The 24,401-nt window shown below is 46.8% G+C and overlaps 1 protein-coding gene across 2 annotated transcripts in view; it reads right to left on the bottom strand.

Moving 5' to 3' along the window:
• Positions 1–24,401, bottom strand: part of HCN4 (hyperpolarization activated cyclic nucleotide gated potassium channel 4) — a 168,572-nt gene that overhangs the window by 109,437 nt on the left and 34,734 nt on the right. For both annotated transcript variants that reach the window (XM_037911597.2, XM_037911598.2), the window contains exon 2: positions 16,394–16,817. In XM_037911597.2, the coding sequence (XP_037767525.1) occupies positions 16,394–16,817 (424 nt within the window). The remainder of the gene's footprint in view (positions 1–16,393; positions 16,818–24,401) is intronic.

Raw genomic sequence — 24,401 nt, 5'->3', positions numbered from 1 at the left:
TTCAGCAGGTGGCCATTTGTTATTGTGCTCTGCCAGGGTAGCTCTTTGCCATTTTCCACTGTCCAAACAAACAACAAAACCTCATTTTTTCCTTTTGGAAAATGAAGCGTTTTGCCCTTGACCAGCCTAACAATTTCATGGAAATCTGCAAGTCATGTCAGCTGTGGAGACCAGCAAGGTGAGAGCCGATAGCTCTGAAGAGTGACCCAGCTTGGGATCTGCATTAAGCAGACAACCTGCTGCCATTGTCCATCCTGCAGATGCTGCAGAGCATTCGGCAGCACAAATGCTGAGTCATGCATTGTGACTCTCACCGCCTCAACAGGAGTTCAGGCTGCCCTGCTGTCTGGGATTTTTGTGCACTAGCCAGCAGTGTGCTGCCAATGCATGAAACAAGGGGCTCCCACAAAACTTTGCCAGGAGCGTGGGATAAACCCTCACATCCCTAAGGCACTGTAGCGAGGAGGGAGAGGATCTGGGCAATCCAGTCACTTGTTTTTGTATTTAAACAAAAATTGCTTTCTTGGCTGGAAGAGAATCAAAGAAAGAGGTGGGTGGCAGCATGGACCCAACCGGCTCTTCGGAAGGCTTATCCTTTGTTCCCAACACCGTGCAGAGCATATGAAGAATACAGCCCAGTGTTCAGCATGTATCATCTGATAAAGAGGAGGATGGGGGTGGGTGGGAGGTAATTTTTGAGTTTCTTCTCCCAGGAAGTGTTTTGAAAATCCCCAACCCTTAGTGCACCCTGATCCATTCCACACACTTCACGGGAATTGCAACAATCCCCAGGAGAAGCTGTCCATGGCAGGGATGGCTTAGCAATATCCAGAGAGGGGGTGACTCCTCCAAAGGCAAGGAAATTCCCCCAAACCCCCTTTCCAGTTTGATGGCAGAATTTTAGCCCGGGGATCCTGGAGAGCCCCCTCCAGCAGCAGCATGCAGTTTGCTTTGGCTGTGTTTCTTACTGTTAGGATACTAATGCCCCTCTTCGTGGTGGGAGATGCTGCTGTAGCGCAGAGAAGGTCCAAGGTTCTGTCTGGAAGCTCTGCTGCTGGAGCTCCAGGTAATGGAGCCTCCTCGAGGTCTCAGAATCCCCAGCGGGCTGATGATTAACTCCATTAACAACGGAATGGGCCTCTCTCTTAGTTAAGTGGTGGTGGGTTGAAACGAGAAAAGGCTCTTGGATTTCTGTTGTAAATGCACTGTCAGGCCTCACCCCCACGCTGGACATTCAAAGCCCTGGTTGCCCAAAGGATCATGGAGAACGGCCCCAGCCTTTCCTTGTGCCCACAGGCTATTCCTGTTTGCTCAGAGCTAGGAGAGCAGGGCGGGGGAAGGGTTTGACATGGAAGAGGGAGCTGAGAAAATTCATCTTTCTGAGAGAAGCAGGAGTAAAACGTCATCTTGCAGCCCGAAAAAAGTTACACATTGATTTCTACTCCATATAAATGAGGTTAAGTTGAATGCATTAAGCTGGCAAACTGGATAATTGCATGTCCTGAAACTGTCTTCACCACAGCTCTTTCCAAGCTGTGCTTAGAAAATAACTTCATCAGTACGGCTCTCGTCCATCAACCCTTCACACTGCTCTGTGTCAGGTCAGATGCAAACCCTGCGCCCCCTGGGGAGCTTTTTCCCCTTTAACTAACAGAAAGGGGCCATCTGGCTCTCCCTGTCACATCTGCATAGAAGTGGGTAAAAAATAAATGTGCTCAGGGCTGGAGCTTTCCATCCTCTCCCCCCCACCCCCGCCACCCTCCAGGGTGTGCTGTGGAGAGAGCGCCCCACCATGGCTGTTCAGAACTTCCAGGAGTAACGTGGGAATTGCTAAGGGCAAAAGATGGCTTGGGTGCACTCTGGAGGATGAGCACGCATTAAGTTTCTTCCTCCTCTAAGCCACCTGCACAAGGTCAAGGGAGGAGGGGCAGCTGGTGCTTTCCTGAGTGGGGAACGCAGCTAATGCACCCAGCAGTGCTCCACAGCCCCATGGGGGACTGACCAGGCCTTGGCCCTTATGTGTGCAGAGAAATGGTTAGCAATGCTGCTGGGCATGCTGCCCAACCAATTGCCCCCTGAGCCATCCCTGCAGGTAGGAGGATTCCTGGTTCCTCAGCTCAGCTGACATCTGCCCCCACCCCGCCCCCAGTGCATCTCGTACTTGGAAAGGCAGCTCTTGCCCTTAAAGGAGCTCCCTTGCAAGGCAGTACCCATGTTACCTGGGGTTCTTTCAACCCAAAGCTCTTGGTAACTTTTACTCTGTGCAAGATGGTGTCAGGAAATAAATCAGGGGAGACACGGCTGTCCGACCGATAGATGGTTGGCACAAACAGGACAACACAAGAGTGCTTTCACTTAAAGCTAAACTTTACTTAGTCTCAAGCACTAACACACGTCTGCAAAAGGTTAGTAAAACACCCCCAACTCTTGATAATTACCAAAGCTGAGTGTGGCTCTCGAGTGGCACAGCGGCAGGCTTCCGGTGGCCAAATCTTCCGTCTGCCGGTGGGGACTGCAAGATGTATCCAGAGGGAGAGTCCAAAAACAAGTCCAACTACCTCAAACTTTTCCCCCTTCTTTATACATTAGTAATAGAATGACATGTCCCTTAAAGAAAACTTGTTAAGTAAGCAGTGTCAATAGTCAAGCAAGAGGTTCCTTCTGATTATCTATTAACCAGGTGCCGGTTTTTCCAGAGTTTGCAGCCTTGAGGCCCCAATAGACATTCCTGGGGCACATCCTGCTCTTTGAAAATGCATGTATCAGCCACTTCAACACAATTCTTATCAGGAAGGAAGCTGGGGTCAAGCTGCCCTTTCTGTGGCACCCAAAACACTCCTTCCCCTCCTGCCTTGGTTAAGCTAAGCCTGCTGACTTGGCTAATTTACAGCCTGCTGACTTGGCTGCTTCGGCAATAAGCCATAGTGGTTTCAGGCACTTTACTGGTTTGCCAAAGTCTCCCCGTACACCCACAGTGCCCTTCCAGCTCACAACTACTCAATGGCCATGCTAGTATCTCAGGTCTGGGGACAAGCGAAAAATGTCAACAAGGCTTGGGTGTACTCAGCCTTCTTCACTACAGTGGGCGTGAGCTGAAAGAGGTATGCAGCTGGTGTCTAGGTCTAGAGCTCCTGCCGCGATCCAGTGCATTCCATGGGCTACATTACACTCCTTCAAACCAGGAGACCTGGGTTTTTGCTCATTAACTTGTCTCTCCACTGCCCAACCCATCCTCTGTACTGGAATGCAGGAAGGGGCAATGCACATGTGCGTTACTGTGGAGTCAATTTGGACAGCAGCTAGTGGTGGCTTGTGGGCTGAAGAATGCACCTGATCTCGTGCCTAGGTAGAACAGTTTGGAGGGTTGAGGCACAGCATGCATGGCCAAATGGCTCGAGGGCAGATGCCCCTTTATCAAACATATGGCCTAAATCACCACAGTAGGTCGTTTTTATTTTTCCCACCTTGTTGAGTGACTCTTCTCTGTCCCATTCCCATTCATTCCTCCATGTCCTCTATGTGGAAAGTAGGTACCCAGTTTTATATACTCTCTTAACCAACCTGGTTCCCTACTGCTACGCCTTACTATTATGGCCCCAATCCCCCTAGGCTCATGCCTGCAACCAGCTGTGGGTGAGGTTCAGTTTCAGAGACAGCTCCTTTCCTGGGGTTGTTTTTTAACCGTTTGGCCCCGTGAAATTGTCAGGCAGGTTCCCTGCCTCACTTGTGGGTCCAGTGTCCATCTCTCCCACCTGTCTCATTTGATGATAAAGCAGCAGAGAGGAAACTCTGCTCTCACCTGCTGTCTCGTTAAGTTCTTTACCTGACATGGCTACAATCTGTAGAGCCTTCTTAGAAGTGGGTTCACTGTCATTTTATGAGGGCAGCAATTACCCTGCTGCCCTTTGCTATAGCTAAGGAAAAATGGATTTATCTGCTATGTGGTGCCAGGCACATCTGGCAGAAACACCTGGCAAGTTTGGCTGAGCATGTCTCTCATGCTGCCCAAACACCATACCATGGATTGCAAGCGGAAGGACCAGGGCGGTGGGGTCAACCGATGTAATGAAACCCTCAATCGAAAGGAGCCCTTCAGCAGCTGCTAACATATATGCTGTACACATCATTTTAGGCAGCTTGGCCACAGAAGACACAGCCTTGGCTACGCAGAGGTCTGCACTGATCTTCTTTGGCAGGTTTGCTGTGGCACATGGACTGCTTGAGCTGGTTTGTATCTTACAACAGCTTCCCAATGCCACTGAGAATGGAAACCTTCTCAACTGGCCTAGCATATCTGCTAGCACTGGCCTAGCACAGGCCCACGTAGGTCTGAATCTCAGCTGCTTCCATAGATCTCAGCAGATACCCATCAGGCCTTGCCCCCGTGTGCTCATTGGACTCTCTCCATATTAGTTACAGGGTTACCAGCGGCTCCTTAGCTGCTCTTCCTGCTACACATGGGCTTAATCTGGGATTCGGAACACAAGACACAGCATTGGAGTGCTCCAGCAATGCCTCATGTGGCAATGTGATGGGAGATCTCAGTGTGACAAGTGCACCATGGCCCTACATCGTACAGTAGGTGACTGGCCCATTACCAGCGTATGTAGAAACTATGGGAAGAGTTTATAGCTAGCTCACCTGGCTTCCCCTTATTTACAGGCCTCTTATGAAACCACTGTGGTTGGAATCTGAATCTCCCTGTGCCGGACTCCAGCACTCCTTCACCTGAGACCCTGTGTTACCATGACACAGCAGCCTGGGGCTAGAATACAACTGAGCAGAAAACTCTACCCAAAAACAACCGTCTGGAAAAAATAGGCAGGACTGGGGAGGCATGGACTTCAAATGAGGAGCTGCTACAGCTGGCTGGGAAATAGATCCGAACTCTCCATGAGGAGAGCAGCCTTATCACATTGCCCAGGACGCACTGGGAAAGGAACATCATATGGAGTAGTCTAGAAGAGAGTCCAATGGACAGCAAGTGACAGGCTACAGCAGCATCTCAATAGCACACGGAGCTGATTCTAGATAGATTTGATCATCCTGTCCTTAAATCACAGTGTGTTTGGTGCTGGTGAAAGGTGCCAGTGTGATAGCCTTGATGACTTGTTTACACCCCAGGGCAGGCAGAGGCAGGACAAACTTCCCTGTACCCTCTTACCAATGTCCTTTCACCCTGCTGTAGAGAGACCACCCTCCAGGACCTAGAGGCTGCCCCTGAATGGGACCTGGGGACCAATGGGGCTGGCTGTGGTGATGGCTTTGTAACAGACATGAGTCTGCCGAAAACTGATCAGGATAAACAGTCGAACAGCCATAAGATGGCATATAACGTTCACTCGCTACCAGGCTGGATCTGAACTAGTGACCTAGAGACAAATGGCTCTGCAGCCCCTGGAGTCATCCATTCTCTTTATCATCCCATCTCATTGACAATAGAAACATTAAATGTTGCCAGAAAGCAACTGTAAAACTGCTTTTCTCCTCTCTATCCCAACCGCGCAGCTATTCAAATATTTGCCTTGCTCTTTATAATTCATTACAATACATTTTTTTATGATATTCACTTTGAGATTGTGTAATTTCATTGCCCAGGTAGAAAGCTTAATTTGCACTACAGCTACATAACTTCCTGCTGAGGGCAAAATCCAAGACCAGACCTTGTTAGCTTTATTCCTCTAACAAGGACTCTGCTTAGGTTCAGATGTCAATTGCTAGTGGCTACAACCCAATAAGGGAGGTTGTGATGAGGTGTAGGAACAGAGGGGCACCCATTCCCCCCAAATGACAGTTTGGGGCAAAAGGGGTTATTTTCACAAGACAAACAGCAGCTCACCACGTACAGGGGTGAAATCCTGCCCCACTGAAATCAATGGAAGTTGGAATTAGTGGAGCCTGGATGTCCTCCGGAAGTAACAGATGCCAGGGCTCTTGGTCATTCTATGCAGTGGGAATGCAAGTTACTAGGGCTTCAGCAGGAGTGCTAGAGGCTGCTCCAGTGGCGTTAAAACAAAAGCTTGATCATGCCATTTAAAGAAATGTGGGGGTGTACAGTTGGGAAGTCCACTGTCTAGACTCCCCGCAGTGGTGTGCCCAGTGGGTCGGCTTTCATTCAGAAATCTCAGAGATGGTCCTGGGTCATGCTACAGACTTTCCAGTGGGGGTTTGCCTTGGCAGTGAACATTAGAGATTAATAATGCCCTTGAGGTCATTTTCAAAACCTAGCACACTGGGGCCCCCAAACAATGTTGGGGCCTCGCGAATCTACTGTAGTACTATAATTTGACCCATCTGCTCCATCCCCAGTGCAGGACTGCGCCCTGCACTGCATTCTCTAGCGCAGCACTTCTCAGACTATGGGGCAGGCCTCCCACGGGAGGCATGGGAATCATAGAATCATAAATCATAGAAGATTAGGGTTGGAAGAGACCTCAGGAGGTCATCTAGTCCAGGGTCATCTGTGATGACCTCAGGAGGTCATCTAGTCCAGGGTCATCTAGTCCAGGGCCATCTGTCAAGGGAGGTGCAAGCTGTGCGTTTTTTCACTTTTTAAGAGCTCTGGCTGTCAGCCCTGGGTGGCTGGGGCCCGTGAAGAAGGGCCATGCACACGCAGGAGGTGGGGATAAAGGGAACAGCCAGAGCCCTGCCACCCAGACTCGGGCTCACCCTCCCAACAAGCCCTCGCCGGAGGCAGCCTGAGCTCAGGTTCTCCTTTCCACCTCCACCATTTTCACAAGAGGAGGCAGCCTGGGCTTGGGCTCTCCTTACCCCCCTCCCCCCCCGGCAATCTCTCACCTGGATGCCGTGGGGCTCTGGCTATCAGCCCAGAGCAGCAGCAGCAGTGCAGAAGTAAGGGTGGTAATCTGCTGTGAAAAGTTATATTGACAAATATCACTTTTCACATTAACCACCCTTATTTCTGTGCTGCTGCTGGCACAGTGCTGCCTTCAGAGCTGGGTGCCCAGCCAGCAAGCCACTGCTCTCCACTCTTATTCTTTCTTCACAAGCTGATCCCTCCTTTTTATCCTGTTTTTTGGGTTTCTCTGAAGTCCCTCAAATGTGCCAATGTCTTTCTGGAACTGAGATACCCATAAAATTAAGTTACAGACCCTGAGAGCTGTATATTCTCCAGGCTAAACCTACACCCCTTACCAGTACTCAGCAGAAACAGAGGACAAGATCAGCAACCTATTTGGTAGCGCTGGAGGGGAAAGGTTTTTTGTTCCTAGGGAAAATATTTTTTTTTAAAGTTGTCATTTAAATTTTTCTTCAGAAGTTTTCATGTTTTCAATTTAAAAAAAAATAAGAAAAATCCCAAACCTGAAATTTTTCCAGTTTTTGGTTTCCAAAAGCAAAAATAATTTTTGTTTTTTTGACCAAAAAAAAAAAAAAGTCCCACAGAAAAGTCCATTGTATTGAAAGCACCATTTTTTTTGTCCAAAACAAAAATTTAACCAGCGCTGTCATTTTGCTGTTTAAAAACAGATTTCTCAAGAAGGATATTCCACTGTTCTCCAGATACACATTTAATTTCACTCAGGAAACATTGGCTTTCACCTCAAATGACCGACAAGTCTATACATGGTACTGCATACTAGTACTGAGTGTTAGGGTAGGTGCCTACTGGCAAAGCTCAGCAAATTAGATTTATTATTCAGTCAGTTTTCCCTCTTTCTCAGTTTGAACTTTGTATGAGCAAAGATTTTTATTGTATTTAACATTCAAAATCTGAACCACTCGGCCTTGTTTTGATTGGACGCACAGATCAGAGGTTGACCACAATGGTCCCATCTGATGGAATCAGAGGCACGTGGTCTTGTTTCTGTTCCCTGACCGGAGGATTTTAACACAAGGTTTCAAGCTTGAATCTGCTTTCCAAGAATATTCTCTCCTAGTTATTTAAAACTGGCTCTTTCCATAGTCATCCCTGCCAGGACACTTGTTTGCAGGAATACTTTTAGAAAGCAAATACAAATGACTATCATGAATTGATTGAATTTACATTTTAGTTCAAGTGAACATTAGCGGAATCTTTGTTAAAGCCTTTGCCATAAGCCCATGGAGAAAGTCGGGGTTGTCTGTTCACAGAAAGGGAAGGTGCATGTACATAAATCAAGGAAACAAGCAGGGAGAACTGGAAGTCCTGGCACAGTCAACGAATTATGATGTGATTGGAATAACAGAGACTTGGTGGGATAACTCACATGACTGGAGCACTGTCATGGATGGATATAAACTGTTTAGGAAGGTCAGGCAGGGCAGAAAAGGTGGGGGAGTTGCATTGTATGTAAGAGAGCAGTATGACTGCTAAGAGCTCCAGTATGAAACTGCAAAAAAACCTGAGAGTCTCTGGATTAAGTTTAGAAGTGTGAGCAACAAGGGTGATGTCATGGTGGGAGTCTGCTATAGACCACCGGACCAGGGGGATGAGGTGGACTAGGCTTTCTTCAGGCAACTAACAGACATTATTAAATCGCAGGCCCTGGTTCTCACGGGGGACTTCAATCACCCAGATATCTGCTGGGAGAGCAATACAGCGGTGCACAGACAATCCAGGAAGCTTTTTGGAAAGTGTAGGGGACAATTTCCTGGTGCAGGTGCTAGAGGAAGCAACTACGGGCAGAGCTCTTCTTGACCTGCTGCTCACAAACAGGGAAGAATTCATAGGGGAAGCAAAAGTGGATGGAAACCTGGGAGGCAGTAACCATGACATGGTCAAGTTCAGGATCCTGACACAGGGAAGAAAGGAAAGCAGCAGAATACGGACCCTGGACTTCAGAAAAGCAGACTTTGACTCCCTCAGGGAACTGATGGGCAGGATCCCCTGGGAGAATAACATGAGAGGGAAAGGAGTCCAGGAGAGCTGGCTGTATTTTAAAGAATCTTTATAGAGGTTGCAGGAACAAAACATCCCAATGCGTAGAAAGAATAGTAAATATGGCAGGCGATCAGCTTGACTTAACAGTGAAATCCTTGCTGATCTTAAACACAAAAAAGAAGCTTACAACAAGTGGAAACTTGGACAAATGACCAGGGAGGAGTATAAAAATATCGCTCAGGCCTGCAGGAGTAAAATCAGGAAGGCCAAATCACAATTGGAGTTGCAGCTAGCAAGGGATGTTAAGAATAACATGAAGGGTTTCTTCAGGTATGTTAGCAACAAGAAGAAAGTCAAGGAAAGTGTGGGCCCCTTACTAAATGGGGGAGGCAACCTAGTGACAGAGGATGTGGAAAAAGCTAACGTACTCAATGCTTTTTTTGCCTCTGTCTTCACGAACAAGGACAGCTTCCAGACTACTGCACTGGGCAGCACAGCATGGGGAGGAGGTGACCAACCCTCTGTGGAGAAAGAAGTGGTTCAGAACTATTTAGAAAAGCTGGACGAGCACAAGTCCATGGGACTGGACACACTGCATCCAAGAGTGCTAAAGGAGTTGGTGGATGTGATTGCAGAGCCATTGGCCATTATCTTTGAAAACTCATGGCGATCGGGGGAAGTCCCGGACGACTGGAAAAAGGCTAATGTAGTGCCCATCTTTTTAAAAAGGGAAGGAGGATGATCTGGGGAACTACAGGCCAGTCAGCCTCACCTCAGTCCCTGGAAAAATCATGGAGTAGATCCTCAAGGAATCAATTCTGAAGCACTTCGAGGAGAGGAAAGTGATCAGGAAAAGTCAGCATGGATTCACCACGGGCAAGTCATACCTGACGAACCTAATTGCCTTCTATGACGAGATAAAGGCTCGGTGGATGAAGGGAAAGCAGTGGACATGTTATTCCTTGACTTTAGCAAAGCTTTTGATACGGTCTCCCACAGGATTCTTGCCAGCAAATTAAAGAAGTATGGGCTGGATGAATGGACTATTAGGTGGATAGAAAGCTGGCTAGATTGTCGGGCTCAATGGGTAGTGATCAACGGCTTGCTGTCTAGTTGGCAGCCGGTATCAAGCGGAGTGCCCCAAGGGTTGGTCCTGGGGCCGGTTTTGTTCAAGATGTTCATTAATGATCTGGAGGATGGCGTGGACTGCACCCTCAAAAAGTTAGCAGATGACCCTAAACTGGGAGGAGTGGTAGATATGCTGGAGGGTAGGGATAGGATACAGAGGGACCTAGACAAATTGGAGGATTGGGCCAAAAGAAATCTGATGAGGTTCAACAAGGACAAGTGCAGAGTCCTGCACTTAGGACGGAAGAATCCCATGCACCGCTACAGGCTGGGAACCAAGTAGCTAAGCAGCAATTCTGCAGAGAAAGACCTGGGGATTACAGTTGATGAGAAGCTGGATATGAGTCAGCAGTGTGCCCTCATTGCCAAGAAGGCCAATGGCATCTTGGGCTGTATTAGTAGGAGCATTGTCAGCAGACTGAGGAAGTGATTATTCCCCTCTATTCGGCACTGGTGAGGCCACAGCTGGAGTACTGCATCCAATATTGGTCCACCCCCTAAAGAAGGGATGTGGACAAATTGGAGAGAGTCTAGTGGAGGGCAACGAAAATGATCAGAAGGCTGGGGCACATGACTTACGAGGAGAGGCTGAGGGAATTGGGCTTATTTAGTCTGCAGAAGAGAAGAGTGAGGGGGGATTTGATAGCAGTCTTCAACTACCTGAAGGGAAGTTCGAAAGAGGATGGAGCTCGGCTGTTCTCAGTGGTGGCAGATGACAGAACAAGAAGCAATGGTCTCAAGTTGCAGTGGGGGAGGTCTAGGTTGGATATTAGGAAACACTATTTCACTAGGAGGGTGGTGAAGCATTGGAATGGGTTACCTAGGGAGGTGGTAAAATCTCCATCCTTAGAGGTTTTTAAGGCCCAGCTTGACAAAGCTTTGGCTGGGATGATTTAGTTGGTGTTGGTCATGCTTTAAGCAGGCGGTTGGACTAGATGACCTCCTGAGGTCTCTTCCAACCCTAATTTTCTATGATTCTATGTTCCCCACCCTCTCCTCCCCCTCTCCTTAACTACCCTCCACACTCCCGCTGTGTGTTTAGGGAGCTGGCTAGTTAGAGACACAGAATGATGACAATGGGGGTCACTAGTTAACAAGGAAGAGTGACTGCATGTTAGCCTCTCCTCAGCTTGCCCACACACATGCAGCCATTTCCCCATATCAGCTAGCCCCCAGCGCAGACAGACCCTCACTTCCCCTCCACCCCCCACATTGTTCTGTCTCTCTCTGGTTGGCTGGCCCTCCACCTCACACCCTGCCCCCACAGTCAATCCAGTCTCACATGGCTCCCTGCTAAAGCTGTACATTTCTGGCCCGTGACAGTGAGCCTGTGCAGTGAGGAGAGCTGCATGGGAACTTGTCATCTGAGACAGATCAGCTGTAGGCACTTCAGGGTAAGAGACACGAGAACTGTCTGTGTGATTCCAGTGAGCAGGACAGACTAATCCTGCCCAAGAAGGAGGAGTAACTCTCCTCCCTGACACCTCACTGCTTTGTAGCATGTGACACCCCAACAAGGACATCTCTTGCTGCTCCACCCAAAACCAAGAAACCTTCCTACCATTGGGTCATCCCTGAGAACCAGCTGTTTTGGCTCAGTCCTGTGCCAAAGAAAGGGCTGGGCTTGCACTGCTGGCATCTGCACTGTAGTCCCGAGTGGCAATACATCGCCATCTGTCCCTTCCACTTGCAGCATAACACCTCGCTGGAGAGCATGATCTTCAGAGTGTTCCAGAGCATCTGGAGATGTAATGCAAATGGTAGCCACCCCTGGGCTTAGTGTTGCCGGCAGCAAAAGTGCAATAAACCACACATTAGTCATGTTATCAGACTCAAAATTAGGGGCCGCTGCGCACTGTGAGATAGGAGAGTAGCAGGGGAAGAGGGTTCCTGATTAGCTCTTAATTGCTGATGTTTTAAACAAGTTCAGTACAAGAAGCAGCCAAATTATTTAATTCTCTTGGACCAGCAGAACAATAGCACAGAAAGAAACATGCTCCTTAAACACTACAAACTCCTGGGTTAGAGAGAGTCAAAATACTCATGTCAAACAAATCGGATAGCTTTCTTTGACAGGTAATAAGCCTTGTGCATGGGGGAAGCAGTTAACATGGTATATCTTGACATTAATAAAGCTTTTGATACTGTCTCGCATGACCTTCTCATAAACAAACTAGGGAAATACAATCTAGATGGAGCAACTGTAAAGTGGGTGCATAACTGGTTGGAAAACCATTCCCAGAGAGTAGTGATCAGTGGTTCACAGTCATGCTGGAAGGACATAGCGAGCGGGATCCCGCAGGGATCAGTTCTGGTTCTGGTTCTGTTCAATATTTTCATCAGTGATTTAGATAATGGCATAGAGAGTTTACACTTATAAAGTTTGCAGATGATACCAAGCTGGGAGGGGTTGCAAGTGCTTTAGAGGATAGAATTATAATTCAAAATGATCTGGACAAACTGGAGAAATGGTCTGAAGTAAATAGGATTTAATTCAATAAGGACAAATGCAAAGTTCTCCACTTAGGAAGGAACAATCAATTGCACACATACAAAGTGGGAAATGACTGCCTAGGAAGGAGTACTGCGGAAAGGGATTTGGGAGTCATAGTGGACTACAAGCTAAATATGAGTCAATAGTGTAACACTGTTGCAAAAAAAGCAAACATCATTCTGGGATGTATTAGCAGGAGCGTTGTAAGCAAAACACGAGAAGTAATTCTTCCACTCTACTCTGCACTAATTAGGGCTCCACTGGAGTGTTGTGTCCAGTTCTGGGCACCACATTTCAGGAAAGATGTGGACAAATTGGAGAAAGTCCAGAGAAGAGCAGCAAAAATGATTAAAAGTCTCGAAAACATGACTTATGAGGGAAGACTGAAAAAATTGGGCTTGTTTAGTGTGGAAAAGAGAAGACTGAGAGGGGACATGATAACAGTTTTCAGGTACATAAAAGGTTGTTACAAGGAGGAGGGAGAAGAATTGTTCTGCTTAAGCTCTGAGGTTAAGACAAGAAGGACAAGAAGAAATGGGCTTAAATTGCAGCAAGGAAGGTTTAGGTTGGACATCAAGAAAAACTTCCTAACTGTCAGGGTGGTTAAGCACTGGAATAAATTTCCTAGGGAGATTGTGGAATCTCCATCATTGGTTGATCACAGGATGACTATGAGCCGCCAATGTGATATGGCCGCGAAAAAAGCTAATGCGGTCTTGGGATGCATTAGGCGAGGTATTTACAGTAGTGATAAGGAGGTGTTAGTACCATTATACAAGGCACTGGTGAGACCTCATCTGGAATATTGTGTGCAGTTCTGGTGTCCCATGTTTAAGAAAGATGAATTCAAACTGGAACAGGTACATAGAAGGGCTACTAGGATGATCTGATGAATGGAAAACCTGTCTTATGAAAGGAGACTCAAAGAGCTTGGCTTGTTTAGCCTAACCAAAAGAAGTCTTAGAGGAGGTATGATTGCTCTCTATAACTATAACAGAGGGATAAATACCACAGAGGGTGAAGAATTATTTAAGCTCAGTACCAATGTGGACACAAGAACAAATGGATATAAACTGGCAGTTAGGAAGTTCAGACTTGAACTTAGATGAAGGTTTCTAACCATCAGAGTGAAGTTGTGGAATAGCCTTCCAAGGGAAGCAGTGGGGGCAAAAGACATATCTGGCTTCAAGACTAAGCTTGATAAGTTTATGGAAGGGACAATATGTTGGGATAGCCTAATTTTGGCAATTAATTGATCAACTATTAGCGGAAGATATGCCCAATGGCCTGTGATGGGTTGTTAGATGGGGTGGGATCTGAGTTACTACAGAAAATTCTTTCCTGGGTGTCTGGCTGGTGAGTCTTGCCCACATGCTCAGGGTTTAGCTGATCGCCATATTTGGGGTCGGGAAGGAACTTTCCTCCAGGGCAGATTGGCAGAGGCCCTGGGTGGTTTTCGCCTTCCTCTGCAGTGTGGGGCACGGGTCACTTGCTGGAGGATTCTCTGCACCTTGAAGTCTTTAAACCATGATTTGAGGACTTGGATAGCTCAGACATAGGTTAGAAGTTTGTTACAGGAGTAGGTGGGTGAGATTTTGTGGTCTGCATTGTGCAGGAGGTCAGACTAGACGATCATAATGGTCCCTTCTGACCTTAAAGTCTATGATTTTATGATTTTTAAGAACAGGTTAGACAAACACCTGTCAGGGATGGTCTAGATAATACTTAGTCCTGCCATGAGTGCAGAGGATTGGACTAGATGACTCTTAAGGTCCCTTCCAGTCCTATGATTCTACTCCTCACAAATATTTGTGCCTGAATTAATCCTATTCTGAGTCATTTGTGAATGGATACTGATCTTATCAGTCATATTTATTCATCAGTATTAATGGACGGTTTTGGACGGACAATTTTCAGGCTATGGATTCGTTTGCTTCATCTACTCACAATTCATATTGTGTGTTTGGTCACTTAATTCATATGGTATTGTTTCTGCTCTCTGATTGGAACGAGGAGGCCTGGATTCTGTTCCCAGCTCTGCTTCTGACCTGTGGTGTGACGTGGGGAAAGCCACTCCCTCCGCCCATGCCTCTACTTTTCTTCCTCACTTTCATCTGTCTTCTCTATTTACAAGCTATTTGGGATGACTGCCCCTCACTGTCTCCCCACACAGTGCCAAGCATAATGGGGCTCCGATCTTGATTGGGGACCCTTAGTACTACTCTAATACAAATTATTATTAATAAGGATACACAGATGAACCCCAGGGATTTCACAGTGACTGCGGACACTCCCTCCTTAGCCATGCCACTGTGGGAAGCATGACAGGAAATGGCACAATTGCATAAAATCAGTGCTCCCAAAACTGGGGAACCCAGGGCTAGCTGGGGTACAGAGAAGAGAAAAATGCATGACACTTGACCAGCCTTTCCTCCACTGCAGAAATGCTCCTGAGACATGGGTATAAGTATCAGGTGCTCCTTCCCTGCTCCTGTGGAGGGAGCAGGGGACTGGGAGGTGATCATTTCTTAGGCCATAGCCAAGGTAGGGGGCTCCAATCAAACCAACCTGGGAAGCAGAGTATCAGCACCCATAAGTTGGAATTTCCTTGCAGGGCCAGGGAGGTGCGGGGGGCCGGATTGTTAGGTTTCTCCTTATCACCAAGCAATGCCTGTTTGCCTGCAGATTGTCTGGCTTCTTTTTCCCCTGAACATGGCGCTTGAGAATTTAGAAAAGCTGGCAGGTTATAAATACATCACCAAGCTCTTTACTCAAAAGATAAGCATGTAATGAACTAAGTCACTTGGATAAACAAGTGCTGCAGGTTCATGAAAACATGTATCTGTGGCCAAGTCCATGTCTGTGCAGGCACCTGCAGAGAGGCTGATACCCTAAGTCAGCGTTTCTCAAACGCGGATACCTGCAGATTTTTTTGTGGCCATGACAGCCTCTAAAGTATGGATGTAAATTGGGGGGCATTGCCCCCCCCAATGTATACGTTTATAGTGTGTGCGTGGGGGGGAGACAATGTAAAGGTTCCACCACCTCCCGAACAGCTTAAGTCACAGCCCACCCCTTACCCTCCGTCTCCCCTCCCAGAAAGCAGTGGTCCCCCCCTGCAGCACCCAGCTGTTGCTCTTGAATAGCTGTTACCAAGGGCAGCATGTTCTACCAGCAGGGATCAGTGCCCTGCATTCTGGGCAGCGCCTCTGGAGACACGAGGGGCCAGTGTGCGTGGGGCCTGCGGCAGCTGTTGTCTGTGAAAGCAGCTACAATGTTCGGTTGTTGGGGTGCTCCTCTAATCAGCTCCCCCACTCCCACCCAGCCAGGGCATGGAGAGCCTGGGACTCTGCAGGCAGCCGGTGAGTTCCCAACCCACCTTCCCCAGGGCGGGCTCTTGCTGAAAGGCCACTGGAGATAGGGACAGAGGTGGGTCGGAACTTGGATATGTATCTGTGCATATTTATTTGTTTTTCCTAGAGTTAATTAAATATTTTAGGAAAGATTGTCAGAGCGGCCCCCTGCACGATTTCGTGGCCACACTCAGAGTTGTGAGTTTGTTGTGAGAACCCCTGCCCTAGGTGATTTACCTGGTAGTGCTTTCTGGCTCTGGAAGAGCAACAGCAGGCAGACTGGCTATCCATTTCTCCTTGCGGGTACTCTACAATCTCATATGACATGCAGTGGGATGACCTGAATTTACTCTCATTTTAAACAGTGCAACATCATCCAACATTACATCATGACCCTTAAGGAGACAGTACAGTCTAAAGCAACAGTGCCTAAATTTCGCCAGGTTGAGGTTCCTCCTGACAACTTGCCAAGAGCCACATCTAGAACCCAAGTCTTCTCCCACTTACAGTGGTGTGAAGTGGGAGGAACCGCGCTCCTGGTGTGAGGGGAAAGGGGCCTCAGGACCCAAGTGAACATGAAACACAGCCTCTGCTCACCTCCTCCCATTGGTGGATGTAGCGGATGAGCCTGGAGAGCCTTAGCAGGCGCAAAAGGCTGAGGATTTTGGTGAAGCGTACGATACGCAGAGCCCGGGCAGTCTTGTAAACCTCCGAGTCGATACGGGTCTCCACAATCAGGAAGATATAGTCCACAGGGATGGAGGAGATAAAATCCACCACGAACCAGCTCTTCAGGTACTTCATCTTAATTCGCTGGGGGTCAAGGATGATCTCGGTGTTATCCTCTACCACGATGCCGGTCCGGAAGTTGAGGACCAGGTCGATGAGGAAGAAGGTGTCTGAGACCACATTGAAAACGATCCATGGGGTGGTGTTCTCGTCCTTGAAGAAAGTGATGCCCACAGGGATAATGATCAGGTTTCCCACCATCAGGAGCAGCATGGTCAGATCCCAGTAGAACCTAGACAGCGAGACAGAGACAGGAGATCAGCCAAAGGAGGTGCCCCAGGGCGAGAGAGACCAAGTCATCTGCTTTATAGAACTGTACTCTTATTAGCTTCCCCAAGCCCTGCCTGCCTGTCAGAGGTACGTCTAGGGCACACCAGATGACTACTGTATTTAGGCACTTAACGTAAAGAGGGATATTAGGTTGCTGGCATGGTGGGTCCTGATGGGGGTGTAGGGTGCAATGGGGGTGTCCACTCCAAAATCCTGATCAGGGCTTTGCAATAACCCAAGAGACCAAGACATTTACATGGCTGACAAAAACAACCACCATTCTAACAATAAACAAACACTACAAAAAAAAAGCTAATGGAAGGGATACAAACCCTCCCACTTCCGGCATAAGCCAACCTTTGATCTTTGGGAGTCAGAAGGAATGTAGTGCTTTGAGCAGGCTCTCTCAGAACTGCCCACTGCGGGTTTCTTGCACCTGCCTCTGAAGCAGATGGTGCTGACCACGATCAGAAAGAGGACTCTGCACTACATGGAGCCTGAGAATTCAGCTTAGATTTCTCACTGTGCCTAGCGTGTGCAGAGACTGGATTTGGGGAGTTTAGACAGTGCTCCCTGGATGCCCATGCAGTGCAGAAATGATCAATAGAGCTCATAGTCGCGTGCCTGAAGATATGTATTTCATTGTCAAAGTAACCAAGGGAAACATTTCACTTCTGTGCCCTCAAACCAGTCTCTGATACTCTGGTCTTTTCTTTATTGATCAATCAATATTATCTGAAGGGCTCTCAGAACAGCATTCATTTTATTTTTGGAAAGCACTGTGTGTCTGAGCATAATCCCTGATGTTATAAACCACTTGCTGGTTATACCAAGTATTAGTAGAATAGATAAGTGATCACATGATGCTGCTGCAGAAGCTAATCCAGAGTAAGACAGACAGAAAACCTCACTAGTTCTCAGACTTTGCTGAGGAGTCTCACAGTAACCTAGTGGCCTCACTCCAATCCTCGTGGAGACATCAATGTAACGTGGCCTCATTATCACCAAGATTGCATTACTTCTTAAAATAGCAGTAAATGCCCTGTAGTATATCATGTAGAAGTAGCATAAACAATTAAAATTAAAATGTGCTTGTCAAAGTAAATGAATGAAGTGCACAGGGCAAACTCATCTATCGGCTTTGTTTGCTTACTCACACAGTCGCAAGATATTTTATTTATTCTTCATTTCCTGAGCAACCAATATATTCTTTGCCATGGAGAGTACAAAGAGGAAGACAAGGTCACTGTCCCAAAAGGCTTACAATACAAGAGATAAATTCCACTCCTATTTACACCAGGGGCACTCTTCAGTGGAGCTGCTCTGGATTTTCATTGATGTAACCAAGCACAGAATTTGATCTGTGAAACAGACATAGCACATGTTTCTTGGCAAATTGGCTACATAGCCAAGATGGGTTTGCATCAACCACACCCAACTTTGGGATGTTCAGAATGAAGATCTAGGTAAGAATTTTACTCCTTGCGCCTGTATCTTGGGCTAGATTCTCAGCTGGTATAAAACAGCATAGCTCTAGCAAGTTCAATGGAGCTACATCAATTTGTGCAAGCTGTGGATCTGACCCCTCATCTTTATTTTGTTAACAAAAGACTTCTCTGTATAGATCAATGAAAACTGCACTCCCCAAACGTAAGATATATATACACACAGACAAACAGAGACACACACAACACACAGAGTGGGGATTTTCAGAAGTATTCAGCATTGACCTAAATCTGGTCCCATTGAAGCCCATCGTAATGAACTTAAGTGGAAGCAAAGTTAGGCCAACAGTGAGTGCCTCTGAAAATCCCATCAGATAATTTTATCTTGCTCTTCGATGCATGGTCATTGCCCTGCCACATACCCAGTGCAACTGCCTATCTAGCATGCAAGCACAGTAGCTGATGTAAGAAGCAACGAGATGAGTCTGTATGCCTCAGAGCACCATCATTCCATATCGCAATACGTGCTAGTACTGAACAAATCCAAGCTGCAAACTTATTTATTAAGGGCCTGATATGATGACGCAGCTTTCCTTTTCAAGTAATTTAGATAATCACACAACAGCATGTCAGTCTGGAAGAAATTGGTATATGTGTTCCCAAGAGAAAAATCCTTTCAGCCGTCTTTAATCTAACTGTTGGAATACAGAGGGAGATGCACACACAGAAGAAGAGCATTACTCCTCCCCAAGTTTCAAAGGAAGCAGATGAAAGCTAAAGCAGCAGCCAGCCCTGCATACACATAAAGGTGACAGTCGCTTTCTGCAGAGATCTTTTGATTTCTCTGCCTGCCTTTCTCAACATCAGCAGGTGATTTTAGGGTTCAGCAGAGAGTGAGAAACTGATGGCATTGGCTAACTAGTCAGTGTGAGTAGCAGGAAATTTCCCAGACACAGGTTAAGCAATATACTTCAATCCTGATTTGCAGAACTCCCTCGTATTCCAGTCCACTGTAAATTAATCCAGATACACAGCTCTGCCAGCTCCCTGTGGTCCTGAATACTGCAGTCTCTGCTGCTCCAGTCCTAGGACCCCCTCCTAGCTCTGCCAACACATGCCAGCCTTGACCTGCTCAACGGCAGTGCCACTGACATTATAATGCTGAGTTTCGAGTCTTGCGCGCGCGCACACACACACAGTTGTTTTGTGAGGCAGACAAGCAGAGATTAAGTCATAACCTTCATTTCCATGTGGTACTTAAAGCAGAGTTTTAGCCCAGGTTTGGAGAAGTGAGTCAAGACAAATGCCATCGATTCCTTTTGTTCCTGGCATTTAGAAGGCATCACATATGGAATAGAGACAATGAGCATCTATATCCAATGTACTGACTACTCACTAATGAGTGCCCCAAATGGCGAGCAAATACAACTTTTGGCCTCTACGAAGAAGATAACGGAGGTTGAAAAGTACCAGGATTTTGGCCTAGACACCATTCCCACACTGCAAAAAGAGGTGCCTAGTGGAATTTGCTAACCAGAATTCCTAGAAGTTATAAATGCAACAATGAGGAAGCCGCAGCCCACCTATATCTAGGTCAAATGCAACACACTTAGTGAAGGATCATTAATTTAGTGTCAATGGTTGCTCAGTGATCCCAACATCCTAGGGGTCAAACATCATAATGTCATTTTATACTTGCAGTAAAAAGCCTTTTTTTGCCCTTTCTAAATTATTGATGGAAATTAATAAAAATGCATGTGACGTTTGGAAGGGCTCGTAGCAATTATTAATAACCATGCACTGCATTTCTCCACCACCTCCCAAGGATCCCAAAGCACTTCCCAAACAGTAACAAATTTAGCCTCATAACTCCCCTGAAAGGTAGGTAAGGATTATCACCTCCATTTTACAGATGAGGAACCGGAGACATGGGGAAGTTAAGGGATAGTCTAATGGTCACACAGCAAGTCTGTGGCACTGCAGAGAACAGAACTCGACTTGCAGTTCTGTGCTGTGACTACTAGATCTCAAACGTTTTCCATAGTGTGGACTACAACTTACAGAGAGATTGGCTTAAGGATGTTTCCCTTAGAATCATAGAATCATAGAATATCAGGGTTGGAAGGGACCTCAGGAGGTCATCTAGTCCAACCTCCTGCTCAAAGCAAGACCAATCCCAAATTAAAGCATCCCAGCCAGGGCTTTGTCAAGCCTGACCTTAAAAACTTCTAAGGAAGGAGATTCTACCACCTCCCTAGGTAACGCATTCCAGTGTTTCACCACCCTCCTAGTGAAAAAGTTTTTCCTAATATCCAACCTAAACCTCCCCCACTGCAACTTGAGACCATTACTCCTTGTCCTGTCCTCTTCTACCACTGAGAATAGTCTAGAACCATCCTCTCTGGAACCACCTCTCAGGTAGTTGAAAGCAGCTATCAAATCCCCCCTCATTCTTCTCTTCTGCAGACTAAACAATCCCAGTTCCCTCAGCCTCTCCTCATAAGTCATGCGTTCCAGACCCCTAATCATTTTTCTTGCCCTTCGCTGGACTCTCTCCAATTTATCCACATCCTTCTTGTAGTGTGGGGCCCAAAACTGGACACAGTACTCCAGATGAGGCCTCACCAATGTCGAATAGAGGGGAACGATCACGTCCCTCGATCTGCTCGCTATGCCCCTACTTATACATCCCAAAATGCCATTGTCCTTCTTGGCAACAAGGGCACACTGCTGACTCATATCCAGCTTCTCGTCCACTGTAACCCCTAGGTCCTTTTCCGCAGAACTGCTGCCTAGCCATTCGGTCCCTAGTCTGTAGCGGTGCATTGGGTTCTTCTGTCCTAAGTGCAGGACCCTGCACTTATCCTTATTGAACCTCATCAGATTTCTTTTGGCCCAATCCTCCAATTTGTCTAGGTCCCTCTGTATCCTATCCCTGCCCTCCAGCGTATCTACCACTCCTCCTAGTTTAGTATCATCCGCAAATTTGCTGAGAGTGCAATCCACACCATCCTCCAGATCATTTATGAAGATATTGAACAAAACTGGCCCCAGGACCGACCCCTGGGGCACTCCACTTGACACCGGTTGCCAACTAGACATGGAGCCATTGATCACTACCCGTTGAGCCCGACAATCTAGCCAACTTTCTACCCACCTTATAGTGCATTCATCCAGCCCATACTTCTTTAACTTGCTGACAAGAATACTGTGGGAGACCGTGTCAAAAGCTTTGCTAAAGTCAAGAAACAATACATCCACTGCTTCCCATTTCCTGTCTTGCTGACCACAGCTCCCCTCCCATTTCCAAAAGCTTACATAGAAAATTAACAGTAGGAATGCATGTGATTTATTTTAGCTGACTTAGTGCTGGTTTTCCTCTTGTTTTGAGCTGCTCAGTCACACTGTCTGACCAGCCAGTTCTAACATACTTGCTTTTAATACAATACTATCACACACCTTACAACTGAAAAAAATCACACTGCAGCCCACACCCTTAACTCTGACCTGGTAATCTGTAATTCAGTTAAAACGTTCTATGGATATGCCTATGAAAGAGGGTGAGCATGTGCATTTCAATCATATTTGTGTGAATTTCTGAATGGCAGTGGGTATTGCATAGCTGATCTGATTTTTTAAAAGTCACAGTGTAAACACCTAGCAGATGTTCGTTTGTGATTTTTGACCAGCGAGTCAAATTAGCTTTCTGTTCAATACCAAGTACATGCTGTGTGGATGTGCTAGGATTGTTTTTTTACAATAACTGACATTAAATTAAATATTGTAATGTTGGAAGGACAAAGTTCAGAGTGCACGCTGCAGTGGGATTTTCAGTTTTTGGCTGTGTGCATTAAGAGGAGATATTATTATGGAACAGAAAATGATTGTGTGTCAGAGGGGTATCAGTGTGTTGGTCTGGATCAATATCATGGACGGTATCAGTCTAATGTTTGGAGACTGGTATTGTGTTGGGCACGAATGCTACCTTAACTTATGTTCTCCTGGATTTTTAAGTGTCCACAGTTTCATAAGAAAAATATACTTAAGCAACAACAAACAGGAAGGAATGCAAGCCAGAATAGGGAAAGAACAAGTTAAAGAATATTATGATAAGTTAGATGTATTCAAGTTGGCAGGGCCTGATGAAATTCACCTGAGGGTACGTAAGGAACCACTGAAGCAATCTCAGATTATCTTTGAGAACTCAGAGCACAGGTGAGGTCCAGGAGGATTGCAGAAGGGCAAACATAGTGCTGTTTTTTAAAGAAGGGAGAAAAGGAGGACTTGGGGAATTACAGACCAGTCAGCCTAACTTGAGTTCCTGGAAAGGTCCTGGAACAAATTATCAAACAATCAGTTTGTAAGCACCCAGAGGATAATAGGGTGCTGAGTAATAACCAGCATGGTTTTGTCGAGAACAAATCATGCCAAACCAACCTAATTTCCTTCTTTGACAGGGTTATTGGCCTCGTGGATGCTGGGGAGGGGGAGGGGGAGGGAGGCGGGGGGGAGTAGACATGCTATATCTTGATTTTAGTCAGGCTTTTGACACAGTCCCACATAACATAAGCAAACTAGGAAAATGTGGTCTAGATAAAATTACTATGAGGTAGGTGCACAACTGGTTGAAAAACCACACTCAGACAGTAATCATCAATGGTTCACTGTCAGACTGGGAGGATGCATCTTGTGGGGTCTCTCAGGGTATGTCTATGCTGCAATTAAAAACCTGCAGCTGGCCTGTGCCAGCTGACTCCGGCTCATGGGGCTTGGGCTAATGAGCTATTTAACTACTGTATAGACATTTGGGCTTGGTTGGAGCCTGGGTGCTAGGACCCTGTGAGGTGGGAGAGTCCCAGAGCACAGGCTGCAGCCTGAGCTCAAATGTCTACACAACAATTAAACAGCACCTTAGTCTGAGCCCGAATCTGCTGGCACAGGAACTGAGGGTGTCTGGTTGCAGCGTAGACATACCCTCAGGGGTCTTTCCTGGGTCTCGCACTACTCAACGTTCTCATTAATGAGCCATGGTGGAACCCATGAAGTTACTATTCCACCTAAACTCCAGACGCAGGCATCTAAGTCAGGTGTTATGTGCCTACGTCCCAGTTTTGGCTCCACTGTGATTTAGAAAACTCCTGTAAACTCTGTAGCTGCCTAAACTCTCTCCGCAACTGAGCTTTTCAGAGTAAAAGTTCCCTGGGTCCCCACACTCCTGTTTCTGGGCATGTGAACAGCTGCCTCTCTCCTGTGTCTGGACGCCTCTCTTCTGCCTGAGCCTCAGAGCGATTCACAAGCCAGGGGAAGAAAGGCGTTCAGCCATCTAAGTTGTGTGCAGGGCCCACTCCAGCAGACATGCTCAGAGACTACCTAGCAGACTGGGTCCAATTCAGAGTCTGGCCAGAGAAGGAGGTGGTGCCCACCTAACATCTCTTAGCTCAGTGGTTAGAGTACTTACCTGGGATGTGGGAGACCCAGGTACAGCCCCCACCCCACCTGGCAGAGGGGGAGAAAGACGCCTCCCTGCAGCCTGGACTTAGGTGCCTATCTCCATGAAAGGGGTGTGGCTTACACACCCTTTGTTCTTGTCATCATCACCCATTGGCTAGCTTAGGTGTGGGCTAATGTGTTGGCTTTTGTGGATTGCATTCCAAGGCGCTGATCTCTCCCTATGCAATGGATAGGGAGTCTAGGTACCTAACCCAGCGTTGCAGATCTCAGTGTTGAACCTGTGATTTTCTAGGCCTCTAAAAGTTAGGCGCCACAAAGCTTGGTGTTGCAATGTCTAAATCCCTCTGGGAACCCTTCCTTAGATAATGCAGCAGAGAGTATTCTTATAAAATATGCAGGTGGCACCAAGCTGGGAGGGTTGCAAGCACTTAGGAGGACAGGATTAGAATTCAAAACGACCATGACAAATTGGAGAATTGGTCTAAAATCAACAAGATGAAATTCAATAAAGACAAGTGCAAAGTAGTTTGCACTTAGAAATGAAAAATCAAAGGCACAAATACAAAATGGGGAATAACTGGCTAGGTAGTAGTGCTGCTGAAAAGGATCTGAGGCTTTTTCTGGATCACAAATTGAATATGAGCCAATCT

This window comes from Chelonia mydas, chromosome 10 (assembly GCF_015237465.2).
Source record: "Chelonia mydas isolate rCheMyd1 chromosome 10, rCheMyd1.pri.v2, whole genome shotgun sequence".
Lineage (NCBI taxonomy): Eukaryota > Metazoa > Chordata > Testudines > Cheloniidae > Chelonia > Chelonia mydas.
The sequence above is the reverse complement of the archived record's forward strand: the minus strand, read 5'-3'. Positions and strand labels throughout refer to the sequence as shown.